This window comes from Stylophora pistillata, chromosome 2 (genome assembly GCF_964205215.1).
Source record: "Stylophora pistillata chromosome 2, jaStyPist1.2, whole genome shotgun sequence".
NCBI lineage: Eukaryota > Metazoa > Cnidaria > Anthozoa > Scleractinia > Pocilloporidae > Stylophora > Stylophora pistillata.
Window position 1 is genome coordinate 27,174,315 of NC_142520.1, and position 18,557 is coordinate 27,192,871.

Sequence of the window (18,557 nt, forward strand, 5' to 3'; positions counted from 1 at the left end):
GGTGAGATAATTGACTCTTTTAAGGTGTCAGGCACACACCCCTCTCTAAATGATTGATTGTAAATATCTTGGACCATATTTGAGCCCAGTTCTCATGGATCCAGGCTGAGATACTGGAATGCAAAGAATGAAGGATGGGCTGCAACATTTTTCTCACAACAACTGTGATGGAAAGGACCCACTGTGATGGTCCTCCAATTCAACTCAGACAAATTTGGTGGATATGCTAATGTGCCTTGGAATGTTAAATGTTGAAAGTAAACTTAAATATAAATATTTGGGTAGCCAATAAAGGCGAAATGACTTTTATGAATCGACAGTGGTTTAGCATAGTCTGAACCCTTTTCGACAATGATGTTCGTCAGCACAGTAGTCAAAGTGTTATGGACGCACGAGGTGCAGCCTCTACCGCAGAATTTATCACAATATCGATGTCAAAATGTCCAATTAATCCATGTTTGAGAGTTGATAAAGGTATTGCGTGACACGTTGACGCGAGCAGCGTTGTCTGTACTCTTATCGACAACAGCAAATTGGCCAATCAGATTGTGACATTTATCAGTGCCACCTGTGGTAAAAAGGACGTTTCCGATATTGATCAGTTTCAAAATAGCTCATATCTCTGGTTGATATCCAACCAACTACAGTGGCTCCTTTTTTAAATTGTTTTTCAATATTGTTGTTCCTCCAATGATTAAATCAGATTTCAAAGAAGCTTCAAAGAAGCAAAACACTGAAATTCCGTTACATTGGGCGAGCGATGATGCATAATTTCACCTGTATAATCTCGGACTTTTGCCATTATTCAAGTCGGAAGAAAACCTTTCATTTAAACATTTACTTTATTAGTGCTGATCTATTCGATTTAAATGCATCACGAAGTTTTTTTTTTCCTTTTAAGGCCAGTAAGGCGCTTATTTTCTCATTTTACAACATCAGTGGGTATGCACCTGTGAAGCTCACTCAATACTTTAACTCCGAAGAGGCTATAAGAAACTGTTTCAAATTTGAACCCATTTTTGGTCAAGGAGATATCCATATAGTGAGTGATGCCGTCCCATCTTTTTCCTGCCATGTTCACAAGCGAAAAAAAGAAATTGAAATGTTGAAGGCAACACATTTCCCGATAGCCTCATAACACACAAAATTCATTACATTACTTTACTTGAAGATCGAATGTTGGTATGATAATAATAATAATATAATAATAACACACGTTAATTGAAGCTCCCCCATAGGGGCTTTTCAGCCACAATGTCGACTAACTAAGTGCTTGAAAATCCCCACTGGCAGGAGACAGACCAGTAGGCTATTTATAGAGCCCAGCCGAGGCTAAGGGCAACCGAGAACAAATTCAGAGAGTGGCAGAGTGGAGAACTTAAACCCGGAGCACCGGATTATAAGCCCAGCCTCCATAAGCCACGGTTTTCTGCTCGGCCTACAAATGCTTGTTTTGACGGAAGTAGAAAAGACTGAACTGGTTAAGTATTGTAAGAAAAAATCTATATTCTTAATATTGCCATGATATATCTTTATTGATAAGTATATCTCTTATAATATCATGTGACAAATTACTCCTTAATTTTGGCGCGAAATTTCAGCATTAATTTTTAATTTCACATGTGAAATTACAAAATTGCCATGGTAACATCTTTTGCATCTCGATCAGAGCCAAGATGGCGTCGAGATTTAAGACGGTGACCCTTGAAGAAGTTACAAAATTAAACGAAGCGGCCGAAAATTTAAATACGCGAAAGAGCACAATTAACTGGGTGTGAGTTTTTGAGAAGTGGTGTGACGAAAATAGCCTTGAGAAAAAGCTGGAGATGATTCTTCCCGAGCAGTTGGATAAAGTACTCGAGCGATTTTACGCCTCCGTGTGTAAACAAGACGCAGTTTGTCACCCACGCCGATATTAATAGGTAATCAAATGTTTTTCTCTTGAGATTAAGAAATCATTTCACTAACGTTTTGTCAAAATTCTGATTAGTTCCCTCGCCTAAAGGCTCGGGAAGTTACCAGAGTTTTTACAAAACGCGCGTGAAATTATTTCCTAATTTCACTCGTCTCTATTTGATTACACATACGAGTCAACTGGTGAATTTGAGGGGAAAAATGGTCTCCGGTGACAGTCTTCACAACAGCCTTGACTACCCTAACTTTGTCTTTTGACGGGACGAGTTGATCAGCAGAGGAATCAGTTGCCATCGAAACGGGTGAGGCTCAGACATTTAACATTCAAACTTCGAGCACAGAGCGTGATAGATACATTTTAAAGGTACTTTACCGTCACAAGATATAAAAGTTATTAATTTTTTGTCAGTCTACTTTATTTATTTTGGATTAACCTTTAACTGATTTCGGAAAAATAGCCAGAGCGTTCTCAACCAAAATGGTCTTTAAACTTTGTCCCGACCTATGCTTGAATGAATACGTTTGGGTCAAGCATTGATCAATTACCGAGCTGGACCGTACTCACGTGACCCTCAGAATATGCAATTATGGGGTGCTTCAAGATTCGTCATTCGCTTTAATTGACTCCACAAAATATAGCACCGGAAGTCTAGTTGTTAGTTGATAAAACTGAAGAAATTAGAAATATTCATTAAACGTTAGGTCTCTAATTTTAAAAGTTTTTCCCGGGCATGAAATACCCACGTGCGACATGAATAACGACACAGCTGATTTCGTAGCTTCTCCCCCATGCATAAAAAAAAATACTGCACTGTAAAGCTGCAGCGCAGCGGCGTTCAGGCTCGTTCACTATCGAGTATCGTTCGGTCGATGTCTTTTGCTAGGGTTGGCCTGACAACAAAACAATTAATTGCAGAATTTAATCAAGGTATTCAAAAAAAAAGGAAGAGAGTACGTGTACGCAGTATAAAGGTCTTTCCTGCGAAAATAAAACTATTGACGTGCTGTGACGGAATTTTTTCATGTTTCGGGTGAACATGGAATACAATTTTTAAATGATAATGATGTCTTTCATATTGCGGAATCTGGTGACTAGTAGTCTAGACCGCAATGTTATTAACCTGCGGTGGGCGTTCGGCAAATGCGCAGAAACAGTTAAAAAACATGTGCTCGAGTGCACGAGAGAACCGCCATGTCGAGACTTGTACTCGCTATGTACTCGTTGGGTTGTTTTACTAAGCGTGGCCGCCCCGTTTTATTCTGTCAGTGTTATAAGTTTCTGATTAAGTATTCGTTGATTAAAGTCGATTAATTCAGTCTTGTGGTTTACTTACATACATCACTAGATAATTTAATGGCCATATTTTTGTACTCAAAGAGCGTGGAGGAATGAAAATTGCACAATCACTTAAACAACAAACACGGGGCGAACTTGAATGTTTTGATAAAACAACACCAATTATTGTTCAAGAAACCGAAAAAAGTTTTGTTACAGTTTTAAAGGATTACCAACCTAACCTTTACCCCGTGGACCGATTCGCGAGAAAATATTTATCTGACCTAACAACGGCACCTATTACGCATGACTGATAAAGCATAAATTTAAAAAAAAAGAATAGAAAAGAAAAAGAAATTGTATGTTTCGATAACACAAGACCCAGTGGCGTAGAATTAACCAAAAAACTTTTTCTGGCAGTTTTTAAGAACTTTGTCCAACTGATCTTCTTTCCGAAACACGATTCACGGGTAAATATTTCATTATCTGAGCAAACAACGGTATATTTTACGCATTACAGACTGATAAAGCATACAAAACCCACTCAATGACGAACATGGCATATCAATAGGCTTGCTCCATAACAAAAGATCGGTCTTAGTTCCTGTTTGGCGATATAAAAGATCTGTTGAATAAAGCATTGGCCACAGTGGTAGAAACCTTCACTGGAAGTCAAACCTTTTTTAGTTCGTTTACACTCGCTTTAATAGTGAAAGTTTCCATTTTTCTCGCTTCGTTTTCGCTAGCTGTTTTTTGCGTTAGCGCATACGCATTCAACACTGAAGAACATGTGAAGCGTTTCTTTCGTCCCGAGCACCGAGACCTTTTACCCAAGACAACGAGCCTGCAGCTACTAGATGAACCTCGCCCAAAGCTGCTGACACAACACGACGAGTCTACCCAATGCTTAGCTGTCTGTGAGGGAGGTTGTGAAAAAAATCAAAGTCAAGAGATTTCTGACGTTAAGGATTTCTCGTCTTTGTTTAATTTCTGAGTCCTCTGCTCTGGTTTTAAGTAATACGGATCTTTTTCAATGCACTCTAAGGCTCTATGGTCTAACCTCATTGTAAGAGTGGTCTTGCCATACCTTATCACGACTGCTCGTTTTTTTTTCCTAACAGGAGGCTGATAACTTTCGCAAATTTGAGTTCGACGATGACGCAGCGGACTGTATTTTAGCGTCTACTGTTGTGTTCGCTAAGCCTCCTTACAAGTGTCAGTGGCTTGAATTGTACCAGTTTGACTGCTGTCAAGCCTGCAACGCAAAATTCGAAAAGTATAACAAAGATTTGGGTGGCATTCCCGACGGATGAGAATTCTGCTATAGGAAGCAATAACAGTGTCAGTGCGAATGCCTGAATAAACATAGGCCCGTGGAAAATTTGGAAGATATCAAGCCCGAGTAAGCGATGGCGAAGAACTTTCATCTATAAATAACCATGAACTTTTTCAATCAATGAAAAGGCTTGTTCGCGATACTCCGCCTAGTTTAATTTCGAACAACTTTCTAGCATGTTTTTATTCTTACGTGCAATGCAACAGTGCAGTCTCAATATCTTTAGAGGGCTTTTGAAAAACAGCTTCATTATTGTACGAAATAAATGTTTTAATGTATCACTCCAGTATCATCACTCTCACTTGAATCAATTTATCTTTGAATACATATGCGCAATAATTAGGAGTCAGTTATTTCCACGAAGCTTTGCTAATGGGCGATTAGCTTCCAAATCTCTCCACCCAAACATAAAGGAAATCTCTATTTCTCTAAGAAAACAGGTTTAAAAGATCTTGTATTCAATGTCTTAATCCTCATCTTTCTTTTTCTGTCCAACTTTTATTTGTGTAGTCTCGTTTCTCTACTTGTTGATGCGATTAAAATCCACCTTGATCCTTTTTTCAAATTCTTAGATCCTTAAGATCTAACTCACAAAAGAAAGATATTTCAACATCCCGAATGAGAACTGTGAGACATTTTTACTTTTACTGTCAGATGAAGGTCATTCCGTTAAGTCAAACGGGGCGCTAAATGCCCTTGGTTACAGAGGAAACAAGTTAATAATCTCTTAATTGGACATGACATTTGTCTTTCTCGATGTAAAAATAACCTTATAAAAGTTACCTGACCGTTGCATTTTCCGCAATGTACTGAAGCGAAAAAACACCAATATTGAATTTTGTCTTACAATCAAGAACGTGTGTTTGAATACAACGAACCACAGAAAATAACATAATTTAGAATAAAACAGTTTTAGCACCTTTGGAAATACCAATTCTGTTAGAACTCATGCAAGAAGATACGCTTTTCAAACTTTGGAATCTCAAATTTTAAGCATGAAAATTTAGATTTGACTTTCTGAAATGTCACACTGTACAATGCACCTTTCCAACGAGGTGTTCATAACAACGCTTTGACCCAGGAAAACGGCACGATGTAATTAAAAAAGGTCACTTTTTTTTTTAATAGGAACACAATAAAAGGCCATCCGCGCGTTCTGGTACGATAATTACAGATAATTTCCGCAACAGCCACTTAACTTTCAAGGATTGATTACATTGAGTAGAGCATTGCCGGTAAAAAAAATTTACCATGGCGTTGAGTTATTTTCTTCTTTTATTACATTTTTGCAAATGTCTCATTGAAACGTGTCAAGATTTTCAGCTGCACGTGAAGTTATACCAAGTTAGGGAAGCTTCTGTTTGCCAACAATTGACGTGGTGCATTAATCAACCGGATCAAATCTCAAGGCAACGACTTGATTGAAAGCAAACTGCAAACACTCCACACACACCGCGCATGTCATTTTCCTCTTTCCTGATATAAAATGTTTTTACACACCCATTTTCACCCAGTGCACAACTTTCGGCTCTCTGCTCAACATGATGTCATACTTTTTGGTTTGTTTTTTCACGCTAGCCACTTCGGCCTCCGAAGGATTTCGTTCTCTCCAGCTTGGAAACCCAACGAACGCGCCTCCAAAGGCCCAACTGATGCTGCAACAGATAAACTACCAACTGATGTTGCACCCCCAGGCCCAAAACTTCACGGCTGTGACTGCGCTGGTGTGTGCGATGGTGTCTGTGATGGTGTGTGCCCTGAACGAAAACAGACTTCCTTCGTATTTACAGGTACAAGAAAGCTTGGAACTTGCGTGCTAACGTGTAAAATGAGAAGCAAGTAATCCAAATTCCCTTCATAATTTCCTCGAATGATTCTTCTCCATTACTGTTTAATAGCTTAGGACTGCTAGACCAAAGAAAAACATTTAAGTAACTTAGCTTAACATTTAAACAAAAATATTTACTTGTTAAACAATTCCTGTAGTTTCGATGATTTTAATCTGCCGTCTTTCAAAAGGATGAAACCAAGTACCTCAGCTACGAGAATTTCCATGTTTTGTGCCGTGACGCTTCAGCCACCAGGCGAAGGAGAGCGAAAGAAGTACGTATGCTGGCAGACATTTGACTGCTGCTGAGACTGCAATAACCAATTCTACAAATGCCTCTCAAAGAGAACAGTTTATGGCAATTGTATGAGGGGCGCCTACAAATGCATGTGCGAATGTATCGACAAGAGATCATTTGATGAGTTGCATTACCAGAAGCCTGCTGCTCTCCCAGCCGAAGCAGGGACTAAGGCTTCACCTGCACAGGGCGCTCCTGGTGAGACGAAATAGATCACATGAGAAGAGCTTTTTTTTCTGTCAGCTGCCGACATGTTGTTTGTTGACTCTCTCGCACAAAACTTCTTTGTGTTTTCCACGGTTGATATTGATTGAGGCTATGTAATAAGTTTCACAGTCACACATACTTTAACATTAAAAATTATAATATTGTTTGTTAGACGATGACACCTTTTTCCTCATCACTAAAGGACAGACAAAAAGAAAACTCCTCCAGAACAAAATACGGCGATAAAAAAAAAAAGAGCGTAACAAGGGACATTTAGGTAAAAGTCAAACTCTCTCCTTCTGATTTTCTTTACAACAAATTAGTGGACAAGCTCTCAACCAAAAGAATAAATCTCGTTTAAACTAGCGATAAAGAAAAAGAAAAAAACACGTGTATGCTTTGCCCGGGAAAATTCTTCTGAAAAAGGAAAATTTCGTCCCATATAATTTATTACAGACCCCCTATTATATTTACTGATATCTACCCGTTCATTCTAGGCCGGGTTACCTAGGCCGGGTTACCTAGTTAATAGTAAGATAATTTAACACCGGTCTATGACCACTTTCCTTATCCCCCACATTTAATCTTGTTCTGGTTCTTACAACTCTTGGGGTTTATGATTTCAAACCTGTGGCGCTGCTTAAACCGCTTTATTGAAGACATCAATGAATGGAGAGAGAATGACTCAAAATAAAAATAAAAAATAAAAAATATATATATATTTATATATATATAACAAGTTAACAGGCTTCGAGCCAACAGAGACGCCGCGCCAGAAGGATCCAAAAGGATTCGCAGTTCAAACCTCGATAAAGATAGGAGAACTAGTGTGGCACACGAGGACGGACAACTTCGAGCGAAGGAAGAAAAACTTTCTTACATTTTTTATTGAGTATATGTCTTCCTTCGCTCGAAGTTGTCCTTCCTAAAGGAAATGCGAGGCCAATTACAAACTGCAAAATCGCTACGCAGAAATAAGTGATCAGAATCCAAAGACCCTATAAAAGCTATAATATTCAAAGATTAACAAATGGTAAACAACACAGCGTACACTATTGAGTTATGGATGCACGCGGGAGCACGAAAGAAGCGTAAGAGTCGCTCGAGGCGATAGCCGAGAGCGACTCTAGCTTCTTGAGTGCTTAGCAAACCTCCCAAGTGCATCCATAACTCAATAGTGTACGCTGTAGTGTTTACCATTTGTTTTATAACATAACATTGACACATTGTAGCTAAAGGGTTCCCTTTCATTTAACAAATCTTACGTAACCAGAAAAAACAAGCGCGCACGGAAAAATAGTCTTTGCATTTGCTCAATTCAGCAGCGTACACCCATGGGCAAATGGGGGACGCTAAATTGACAAATAAGAGTGCGCGCTTTACTTTGGTTGTGTTATAAAAAAAATTAGAGTTATTCAACAAAAACACAACAAAGATAATAAAAAGACCAGTCAATCGAAAATCCTTTTGTTCCTTTCTTATTAACATCCGGAGGGGGTATTTAAACATTTCAGTTACCAAAAGGTATACGTGGTGGTCAAATATCAAACTCATGGAGCCGTGGCAAATCTGAGCTTACAGATTTGCACGAAAGACCACCAAATTAACTTTGAGAAAGTTTACAATGAGTATGACCATAATTAAGACAAGTAACTGAGAGGGTAAAGGGTAAAGCCCTTATAAGAACCACCCATTCATGACTTATTTGTGATCATAATGCCGAACCGAACATTAGTCAAAAACATTAGTCAAAAAGCCATACCAACATTATTGACCCGCGCTCGGGTCCCACGAAGACAAAAGCAAAAATCAGTAATATTGCCATGCTATCTCTCCGTTTGATAATAAAAATTAACGGTAAAAAACTACGACGTTTCGAAGTCTGCATGACCTCATTATCAAGTAAAATGTTAAAACTGATGTAAAATTGTAGCTCAGAGATTATATACAAATAAAATGTGATAACTTCATTAGAATAATGAGCGTTCATTGTTATTGGTGTTTAGCATGTCAGATCGTGCAGTATATGTTTAAATAAATACTTTTGCACGTATTGAGTCAGACTGCGTGTTTAGCTTTGGTTTTTGTTCGCGAATGAATAACATTTCGTGAATTAGGCAGTCCATTTTCCCGCGGCATTTCTTGAGAACGGAAAACATTTCCTCTAGGCTAGTGGACGCTACACTGTGGGCTTCTTTCAGATGCTTGCCAATGACAGAGGCTTTATGTTCTTCTATGCGTTGATGAAGATGGCGTGTGGTATAACCGATATAATCCGCATCGCACGAATCACATTTAAAAGTGTAAACAACGCATTGGTGGTTAATTAAAGCGGGCTTCTCTTCTTGTATCATGAGCTTTCCCTCGATCTTACGACTCGTGATAATGAGGTCATGCAGACTTCGAAACGTCGTAGTTTTTTACCGTTAATTTTTATTATCAAATGTATTTCTAAACATATCTCTCCGTTGATAGAAAATCAATGCCATTTTGTGTTTTCAGAGATATACAAAAATAAACTTGAAACAATTTAAAACAATTAAATTGCTTCCCAGAATTACTTGATCAAAATCAAAATGGTCGTATACAAATGCAAATGATGGAAGATGAAAACATGGCTTAAAGTGACTTTAAACAAACCGCAAAACCACAATAAAAACAATTAATAAAACCAGTCAATCGAGAATCCTTAATCCATAAACATATGGAGTGGCATTTAAACATTTCATATATCGTAGTGTAAGCAGATGGTTAAATATCAAAGTCGCGGAACAGCGCCACACATCTTGAGCTCACAGATTCTCACGAAAAACCACCAAATTCACTTTGAGAAAATTAAGAGTAAGTATGAATATGATAAACTAACTGAGAGGGTATAGAGTAAGGCCCTTGTAAAGACCACCGAATCATGACTGATTTGTTATAGAAAAAGCCATAACAACATTATTAGCCTGCGCTAGAATTCCAAGAGGACACCATTACGTTTGCGATCAAATGCAACCTTTCCACTCAATTAAACAATTTGTAATTTAAAGCCTTGAGCTAGTTCTCGCGCCATGACTACTTCTCCCGCTCTGACGATTGAAACGTCACCTTTCAGAAACTATGTTAATATTTAGTTCTTATTAACCGAGCGGGAGGTCTGTATGAGAGAATCTTGACCAAGGTCGCCAGTACAGACCGAGCGCAGTGAGGTCTGTAGCGGCGACCGAGGTCAAGATTCTCCCATACAGACCGACCTAGCTCGGTTAATAAGATGTTTATCATATGGCTGTGTCAAGAAAACAACGGAACATTACAGTCTATGTAATTTTTTTTTCTAGATCGGTCTGGATGCCGGTCCAGATAGGAAAATCTAGACCGCTTTCAATATTGATTTCAGCAAATCAAATCCGTGAATTCGGTAGTTCCCAGTCCTTGTGAGACACACCATATAATAATAATTAATATGATGAGACATGACGTATTTTCTTACAATGCTCTTAGACGGTCATAGAACAACGGAGTGTGACTACCTTGAAATTATCTAAAGTTACACTCAATAGACTGAGTCAAATAATTCGTTCTACAATCAAATTGCAATTTATTTTCCTCATTATTGTCGATGTAAATAAAAAAAAATTGACAATTTAATCAAAACTGAAATTTTGATGCAATGAGGCTCCACGCATTTTATACACTACAGGTAGCTCAAGAAGAAATAGATATCAACTCCTTTCGCGAGATGAATGGTACAGGCTCCTATTTTAAGTTCACAAATTGCAATTGCGCTATGAACCACGAAATTAGAAGTGTTGGGGAACTACTAAAACAAGGAATGTTGACCGGCTAAGTGTGCATGTCTCGTGAACCTTGGTTTGTTATGTGCTGCACGAACACACATACTTATTTTTACCTCTTGTGTGGTATGTTTTCGACCGTTTTATTACGGCTCAACTCTCGCACTATAATGGCCATAGCTAGTCGCGTTTGGGTGCGTCCTTAACCTTGCTTAGAATTCTCAACGGGAACCTTTGTTTAGGTTTTAGTTCTCGGAGATTGGTTCATTTAGAATTTCTTGTAAGATCGTTTTGGTTAGCATTCTAAAAAATATGTTGACTCTGCCGTGGCCGGCTGTCCCATAAACCCAAACATGCCCATCTATAGGACATTCAAGACCGCTTATTTAAAGCTGTATCAGTAGAATTTATACGGAGTCTCAGAGAGGAAAAATAAAGTTCTTCAACAGACTCCTGGTGCCTCTCCTTTGCACTTGGTGCTCAAATAAGTTGACGCTAACACTTCAACTAAAATACTAAATGTCTCGTATAAGTCATCAGAACGTTATTTTTAAGGTCACCATCCTTTGATCTTGATGTTTATGAGGCTCTCTTTGACACAAATGCCGGCACACTTGTAAGCAGCTTCTAAACATGATGCTCTGGTGTTATTAAACACACATTTGAAGTAAGATGCGTTGCAAATGCGACAGCAATCGAAGAAACAGCGTGCTAGGTAAGCCTTATTTTCAATATCGATTCTCGCAGATTCTTTGCAGGCCACTGGGTTGTTTTCAATCCAATGTATCATCTGAAAGAAAAATATGATAATCACTTGTGTTTAGCAAGAAAACACGAAAATTGTATTTTTTGCCTAATTATGAAGAATTATATGGGTTTCGATCCAAATCTAGTTCGCATTATTCGAGGTCTTGCCTGTCAAACCACTGTGCCCAGACTGATAAGTAATTCTTGCCCTAGAAACGGTCTCAACAGTGAAATTTCTACGGAAAGTTCTTCATTTGAACACGAGTTCCAACTGCAAACTAGTCTTCTAGAACTAACTAAATGCTGAGAGTAGACAATAAATCGATTCCTCCCAAATACTGCAACAAAACTCTAAATACCCACGCCTTTATTTCTTTTCCCTGTATTCGCAGTGGAATGAAACAAAACTTGAGAGAGCGATAAGCAGATCTTTCTGCACCAAATACTGAGACAAGGAGATCTCAGAGTTGCGTGCGATTTTTTTAGGTCAAAAATCATTCAGTGTTATGGCATATTGAATTCGATAGGGCATGTTCGAATTCTTCCTTTGCGAGTATACAGGTCTTGAGTAAAAACATTTCGACTTTTCAGTATTGTAGTACGGAGGCTAATTCAGCTGTTGTGAACTAGATTGGGGCGTCGCCTTTTGACCCCCAAATTTTCAACTTGCTCGTATCTCTTGCTAAAGCTACAACGAGGAACAATAGAAACAGCGGGTTTTTTTTTTTTTTTTTTAATCAAGACTCATGCCAAAGGTTTCTCTAAGATGTACAGCCATTATCTCCTAACTCCATAAAGAACCCTCTTTTAGTTAAGCAAGACAATTTTCACAGAAGGTTGAAAAAACAAAAAAACGCTCACTAATTTCCCTCCATGGTGAAACCTCCACAACTGATAGCATTATCACTTACTTCTAGTTCGGAGCTGTTAGGATCTGGGCAGTAATTCCGACAGTTGCAGGAGATGCCTTTAGAAGAATCTGACGTATCTCGAAGCTTTTCTTTAACTGTCTTTGCAATTTCTCGCTGTACGGCTTGCCTCTGGTTCGTGCTGACAACAGCACTTGTTTGTACAACAACTGATAACAGCGCTGATGTAAGAGCGTACCACGCAGTTGAGAAATCCCTCATTTTTCACCTCTCCGAGCTACATGATTCAAGATGGTTGTAGAGAACCTTATTTCAGTTACAGCAGTATTCTTTACTGACCAAAACACAAATAAAATTGATGGAAACGAAGATAGGAAATAGAACATAGCAAATCAACCAAAAAAAACATCAAAATATAATGGATCGATAGTTTTTCCGTTTTAAACTCAGTCGATTACAACTAATGATCACTGCGACTTCCACATAACTAATTTGTTGTTTGTATAACACTAATGTTCTACTACTGATTTTGTCCAACAATCACGCAAGTACGCAAATAAATTTGTACTCTAAAGTCCCCTTCCAATAAGCCTTAGGTCTGATATTCTAGGTATAAAACTCAAGCTGTTTCTGGGAGAAAAGTTTCGTAAAAAATATGTACAGGGCTTTGAGATATTGGAATCCTTCGTTCCACTTTCACGGCTCGTGCGCAGGAAATACAGCCGTGTATTAACTAATACTTGAGTAATTTCAGGGGCTACAACTATTACCGTGTAATTATTGCTTCTGGGCACACTTTACAAGTGGTACGAGCTACAAGTTACCACTAATTCACAGGCGAAAAGTTCATGAGATCAATGTGCGTGTCAGTTTTTCTTACCTCAACTGTATTGCGGCTGCAATGCAGCGTCGTTTGAGTCACTTACCATCGATTATCCTTCGGTTCAAGATAATATAAAACAGTTTATTGCAGCTTTTCGGGAAGTACGTTCAGCAGTTTATCAAAATACGTACTCAGAAAAGCAAGAGTACGTGAGATATTAAGGTCTTTTCGGCGAAAATAAAACTGTTGACGACCTTCTCTTTAGTTCCATTGTCAATTTTTATTTACATATGATGTGACAGATTTTTTTTCTTGTCTCGGGTGAACGTGGAATACAGTTACAAAAGATAATGTGTTTTTCATACATCACTGGAAAACTTAATGGCCCTATTTATTTGTGCTCGAAAAGCGTGGATGAACGGAAAACGCGCGAACACTAAAAAAAAAACGGATAGCAATCGTGTGTATTGATGAAACAACCTTTCCGTACATTTTTAAAAGATTTAGGTTTTCAACCTAACCTTTAGTCGTGGGACAGTCCGCACGTACATATTTGTTCATCTGATCTAACAACGGCATATATTACCCGTGACTGCTAAAGCATAAAAAAAAAAAACAGAAAAATCGTTTGTTGTGATGAAACAAAACGCATTATGGAAAAGTAACCAAAAGAAGTTTTTAAAGCGTTTGTCAACTTAACCTCCACCTCGTAGGTGATTCCCGGGTAAATATTTGTTTATCTGACCTGACATCGGTACATATTACGCTTGACTGATAAAGCATATGGAACACACTCAATGACCAACACGACCTATCAATAGGCCGGCACCATAACAAAAGATCGGTCTTAGTTCCTGTTTAGCGATATAAAAGGTGTGTTGAACAAAGCATTTGCTTCAGTGGTAGAAGGCAGTATTTGAAGTCAAACCTTTCTAAGTTCGTTTACACTCGCTCAAAGTATGAAAATTTCCATTTTTCTCGCTTCGTTTTCGCTCGCTGTTTTCTGCGTTAGCGCATACGCATTCAACACTGAAGAACATGTGAAGCGTTTCTTTCGTCCCGAGCACCGAGACCTTTTACCCAAGACAACGAGCTTACAGCTACTAGATGAACCTCGCCCAAAGCTGCTGACACAACACGACGAGTCTACCCAATGCTTAGCTGTTTGCGAGGGAGATTGTGAAAAAATCAAAGTCAAGAAATTTCTGACGGTAAGGATCTCTCCTCTCTGTTCAATTTCTAAGTCTTCTGTCTTGGTTCTAAATAACAGGTGTCCTTTCCAATGCCCTCCAAAGCTCAATTGTCTCACCTCATTGTAGGAGTGGTCTTGCCATACCTAATCATGACTCGCTTTGACTGCTACAATGGACTCATCTTAAATCATTTCTTTGTCTTTTTTTTTCACAAAGGAGGCCGATAACTTTCGCAAATTTGAGTTGGACCCTGATGCAGCGGACTGTGTTTTGGCGTCCACTGTTGTGTTCGCTAAGCCTCCTTACAAGTGTCAGTGGCTTGAATTGTACCAGTTTGACTGCTGTCGAGCCTGCAATGCAAAATTCGTAAAGTGTAACAAAGACGTGGCTAAAATTTCCGGCGGACCAGAATTCTGCTATAGGAAGCAATACCAGTGCCAGTGCGATTGCCTGAATAAACACAGGCCCGTGGAAAGTGAAGACCTCAATTCCAAGTGAGCGCTGGCGAAGAACTTTCATCTGCAAGTAGCGATGAACTTTTTAAGTCTCATTTCGAACGAATTTATGTCATTCTGTATTATTCTTATGTGCTGGGCAGCGGTGTAACATCGAAGGCTTTTGTAAAACAGTTTCATTATTGAACGAAATAAAAGTTTAGATGTATCACTCTGGTATCTCAACTTCCCTTGAATCAATTTATCTAAAAATATATTGGCGTAATAATTAGGAAAGTCAATTACCCCCTCGAGGCTTTCCTAAAGGCCGTTACCATTCAATTCTCCAATTCTCTAAAAAAACCATTTCAAAGATCTTTTTTTCCACATCTTAATCTTCTTTCTTCCTCTTTCTGACTTTTTTTTCTCGAATTGTTAATGGGATTAAAATCCTTGAACCCTTTATAAAAGAGGTCTGTAACCGATGAAAAAACTTTCCATAATTTTGTTGACTCACATGGGGCGCTTAACAAACGAAGCCCGCCAATAAAGTATCAATTCGACAAGAGATTTGTGCTTCTTAATGTAAAATTAACTTTATATCGGCACTTCCCGGGCATCATTAAACTTGTGCACCTAGATTTGCTTGTTTAAAGTTACCTGACCAGTACATTTTCCGCAATGTACTGAAGCGAAACGACACCAATCTTGTTTCACAATCAAGAACGTATGTTTGAATGCAATGAATCACAAAACACAACACAATTTGAAATTAAGCGGTTTAGTACCTTTGAAAAAACAAACTCCGCAAGAGCTCACGCAAGAAGTTACGCTTTACAAACTCGGGAAAACTTTAGTTTAAGGCGTCAGTGAAAATTTAGATTGAATTTGTTCCGGAAATGTCGTACTGTGCACTGCGCCTCTCTAACGTGATGTTTTTAAAAACGCTTGGACGAGGGAAAGCGACACGATGTGATTTAAGAGGGTTTCAATTTTGAAAACTTGTAAGAACACAATAAAAAGCTATTAGTTTTTTCGGTGCACTAAATACAGATTATTTTCGCAACGCCTCCTTAACTTCCGAATAGTGATTACTTTGAGTGAAGCACGTTTAGTGCTCACTCCCGCATAAACAGGAAAAACTATTCAAAGTTAAAAACAACACCAACACGTTTTTAATGTCACATTTTATCGATGAGACATTGGACCAATTTTTCTCCATTTCAGGCTTTTTTCTGAATTAAGATCTGAGTTGGTTTTGTTTTTCTTACTTTTTTCGAAATTTCTCATGACTGAAGAAGTATTGAAACTTTCCACCTGCGCGTGAAGTCAACCGAAGTATGCACAACTTCTATTTGCCATCAACTGACGTTCTGCATGAATCAATCGAAACAATCCTCAAGACAACGGATGCAACTGAACAAACTGTCTTTTTCCGCTTTCCTGATATAAAATGTCTTTACACACCCATTTTCACCCAGTACACAACTTTCGCTTCTCTGCTCAACATGAAGCCATATTTGTTGATTTGTTTTGTCGCGCTGGCCATTCCGGCCACCAAAGGATTTCGTTCTCTCCAGCTTGAAGACCCAACCATTGCTCCAACAAATGTTGCTACCCAAAGCCCAGAGCCTCACGGCTGTGACTGCGATGGAGTGTGTGATGCCCTGAACGAAAACAGACTTCCTTCGTCTTTACAGGTACAAGAAAGCTTGGAACTTGCGTGCTAATGCGTAACATGAGAAGGAAGTAATCCAATTTCCCTTCAAAACTCCCTCGAATGATTCTTGTCTATTACTGTTTAGTACTCTAGGACAGCTCGAGTATTTTACGCTTCACTTAAGAAATGCCTTTTTCTGTTAAAAACCCTCTCGGTATGATGCAATGTAATCGATTCGTACATATTTCTCTTAATTGTTAAAATCAATTTCTGTAGTTTCAATGATTTTGATCTGCATGTTGTATTCTGTTCCTTCAACAGGAGCAAACCGAATACCTCAGCTACGAGAATTTCCCAGTTTTGTGCCGTGACGCTTCAGCCATTTTGCTGCCACCAGACGAAGAAGAGCCAAAGAAGTACGTGTGCAGGCAGACATTTGACTGCTGTCGAGACTGCAATAACCAATTCTACAAATGCCTCTCAAAGGGAACCGTTTATGGCAATTGTATGCGCGGCGCCTACAAATGCATGTGCGAATGTATCAATAAGAGATCATTTGATGAGTTGCCTTACCCGAAGCCTGCGGCTCTCCCAGCCGAAGCGGGAAGTGAGGCTCCACCTGCGCCGCCGAGCGCTCCTGGTGAAACGAAGTAAAGAGATACGGAAAAAACTTTTTCCTTGTTAGCTGCCGTCATACTGTTTATAAACTTTCTCACTCAAAACCTTTTAGTGTCAGTTTTCCACGGGTCATAGATGGGGCTATGTAATCAGTTTCACCGTCATGTAGACTATAAATAAACACACTTTAAAAATGATGTTATTGTTCGTTAGACCATGATACCTTCCTTCTTCTCACTAAAGGACGCCAAAAGAAAAGTCTCCCAGAACGAAATCTGGAGATTAAATAAATGAAAAGCAGCGCAACAGGGGAGGCTTGGGTACATATCGATCTCACTCTTTCTGATCTTCTTCAAATAGTAGAGGAGACACCAAAAGAAAACTACTGCAGATCAAAATGTGGAGATAAAAAAGCGTACTGAGGAAGGTGTGCACAAAAATCGAGCTCGCTCTATATATATCTGATTTTCTTTACAACAAATTAGTGGACAAGTTTGCGTCCAAAATATGAATGTCTTTTAAACGGGAAGTAAGAAAAAAAAGACACATATGTGCTTTCCCCAGGAAAATGCCTTGAAAAGGTAAAGATTCATATCTTGAAATTTATTATGGAGCCCCCTTTATCACGCATTTCTTCGCCGATATAATACTGATAACCAAGTGGTTTGTTATTGGGAAACTAAGTAGAGGTTTTCATTAGGTCAAAGGTCTGTGTTCCTCAAACATGTGAGTAATCCTTTTACACCACCTTGTTCAAGATCTTACTTCTATTGTAGTAAATATATAATCTCACACTTGTAGCACTCTTTAAACTGATCTTCTATTGAGGCATATTTATAGAGAGAAAATGACTCGAAGCAAAAATCAGTAATATTTCCATGCTATCTTTCCGGAGATAGAAAAATCCATACCATTCTATATTTTGCAGAGATAAACAAAAGGAGATTTTAGGCAGATTACAAAACTGCAAAATCGCTTCGCAAAAATATTTGATCAAGGTCGAAAGACCCTCATTCAAATGCTAACGATTTTAAATGATAAAAACACGGCTCAATGTAAATAAAAAACCGCAAAACCACAATAAAACCAGTCGATTGAAAATCCTTTTGTCCCTTTCACAATAACCTACGGAGGGTTGTCCAAATATTTCATTTACCATCAAGTGCAAGCAGATGGGCAAATATCACAGCGAACCACACTATGACTTTGCAGACTGATTTCACGAGAGAGTACCAAATTCACATCGACACAACTTTATGAAAGCGAAGTTCATTATGAGAATTTATGCCCTAATAAAGTCAAGTAACTGAGAAGGTATAGTCCATGTTGAAACCATCAGGTCATCACCGATTCATTATCAAAAGGCCATAACAACATTATTGACCCCGCGAGAGTCCCACAGAGACACAGTCTTCTTTAATAAAGACCGTTATATTGCAATCAGGTACAACGTTTTCCTTTAGTCAGCCAACTTGCTATTTGGAAGCTTTGAGCTTGTGCTTTCGCTGTGATAACTTTTTTCGCTCTAACGAAGGGCTAACACCTGAAATGTCAGCTTTGGAAATTCTTTATTGT

At 38.7% G+C, this 18,557-nt stretch overlaps 3 protein-coding genes and 1 pseudogene across 5 annotated transcripts; 3 read left to right on the forward strand and 1 right to left on the reverse strand.

Annotated features, from left to right (window-relative positions):
* Window positions 1-6,067: 6,067 nt before the first annotated feature.
* LOC148738112 (uncharacterized) lies at window positions 6,068-6,864 on the forward strand (annotated as a pseudogene).
* Window positions 6,865-10,418: 3,554 nt separating this feature from the next.
* LOC148738113 (uncharacterized) lies at window positions 10,419-13,864 on the reverse strand. 3 transcript variants are annotated; one of them, XM_088751297.1, is made up of 3 exons: window positions 13,181-13,864; window positions 12,297-12,531; window positions 10,419-11,428 (listed from the first exon to the last, which is right to left on the reverse strand). In XM_088751297.1, exons 2-3 carry the CDS (start codon window positions 12,513-12,515, stop codon window positions 11,195-11,197), a joined length of 453 nt encoding a protein of 150 aa, XP_088607423.1. In that variant the 5' UTR covers window positions 12,516-12,531; window positions 13,181-13,864; the 3' UTR covers window positions 10,419-11,194. The 3 variants fall into 3 exon arrangements, with proteins under 3 accessions (XP_088607423.1, XP_088607422.1, XP_088607424.1); XM_088751296.1 differs by having other exon boundaries at window positions 13,135-13,864; XM_088751298.1 differs by lacking the exon at window positions 13,181-13,864 and having other exon boundaries at window positions 12,297-12,832.
* A 96-nt stretch (window positions 13,865-13,960) lies between these two features.
* LOC148738114 (uncharacterized) lies at window positions 13,961-14,936 on the forward strand. The gene is made up of 2 exons (XM_088751295.1): window positions 13,961-14,288; window positions 14,487-14,936. The coding sequence occupies exons 1-2, from the start codon at window positions 14,037-14,039 to the stop codon at window positions 14,766-14,768; spliced, it is 534 nt and encodes a 177-aa protein (XP_088607421.1). The 5' UTR covers window positions 13,961-14,036; the 3' UTR covers window positions 14,769-14,936.
* A 1,234-nt stretch (window positions 14,937-16,170) lies between these two features.
* Window positions 16,171-17,179, forward strand: LOC148738115 (uncharacterized). The gene is made up of 2 exons (XM_088748610.1): window positions 16,171-16,404; window positions 16,686-17,179. Exons 1-2 carry the CDS (start codon window positions 16,213-16,215, stop codon window positions 17,016-17,018), a joined length of 525 nt encoding a protein of 174 aa, XP_088604736.1. The 5' UTR covers window positions 16,171-16,212; the 3' UTR covers window positions 17,019-17,179.
* The last annotated feature ends 1,378 nt before the right edge of the window (window positions 17,180-18,557 follow it).

Coding starts and splice junctions, on each gene's coding strand:
- LOC148738114 (XM_088751295.1), top strand. CDS start 14,037: ATGAAAATTTCCATTTTTCTCGCTTCGTTTTCGCTCGCTGTTTTCTGC. Junction 14,289..14,486: donor AAGTCAAGAAATTTCTGACG/GTAAGGATCTCT, acceptor TTTTTCACAAAG/GAGGCCGATAACTTTCGCAA.
- LOC148738115 (XM_088748610.1), top strand. CDS start 16,213: ATGAAGCCATATTTGTTGATTTGTTTTGTCGCGCTGGCCATTCCGGCC. Junction 16,405..16,685: donor GACTTCCTTCGTCTTTACAG/GTACAAGAAAGC, acceptor TTCCTTCAACAG/GAGCAAACCGAATACCTCAG.
- LOC148738113 (XM_088751297.1), bottom strand. CDS start 12,515: ATGAGGGATTTCTCAACTGCGTGGTACGCTCTTACATCAGCGCTGTTA. Junction 11,429..12,296: donor CTAACAGCTCCGAACTAGAA/GTAAGTGATAAT, acceptor TTTTTCTTTCAG/ATGATACATTGGATTGAAAA.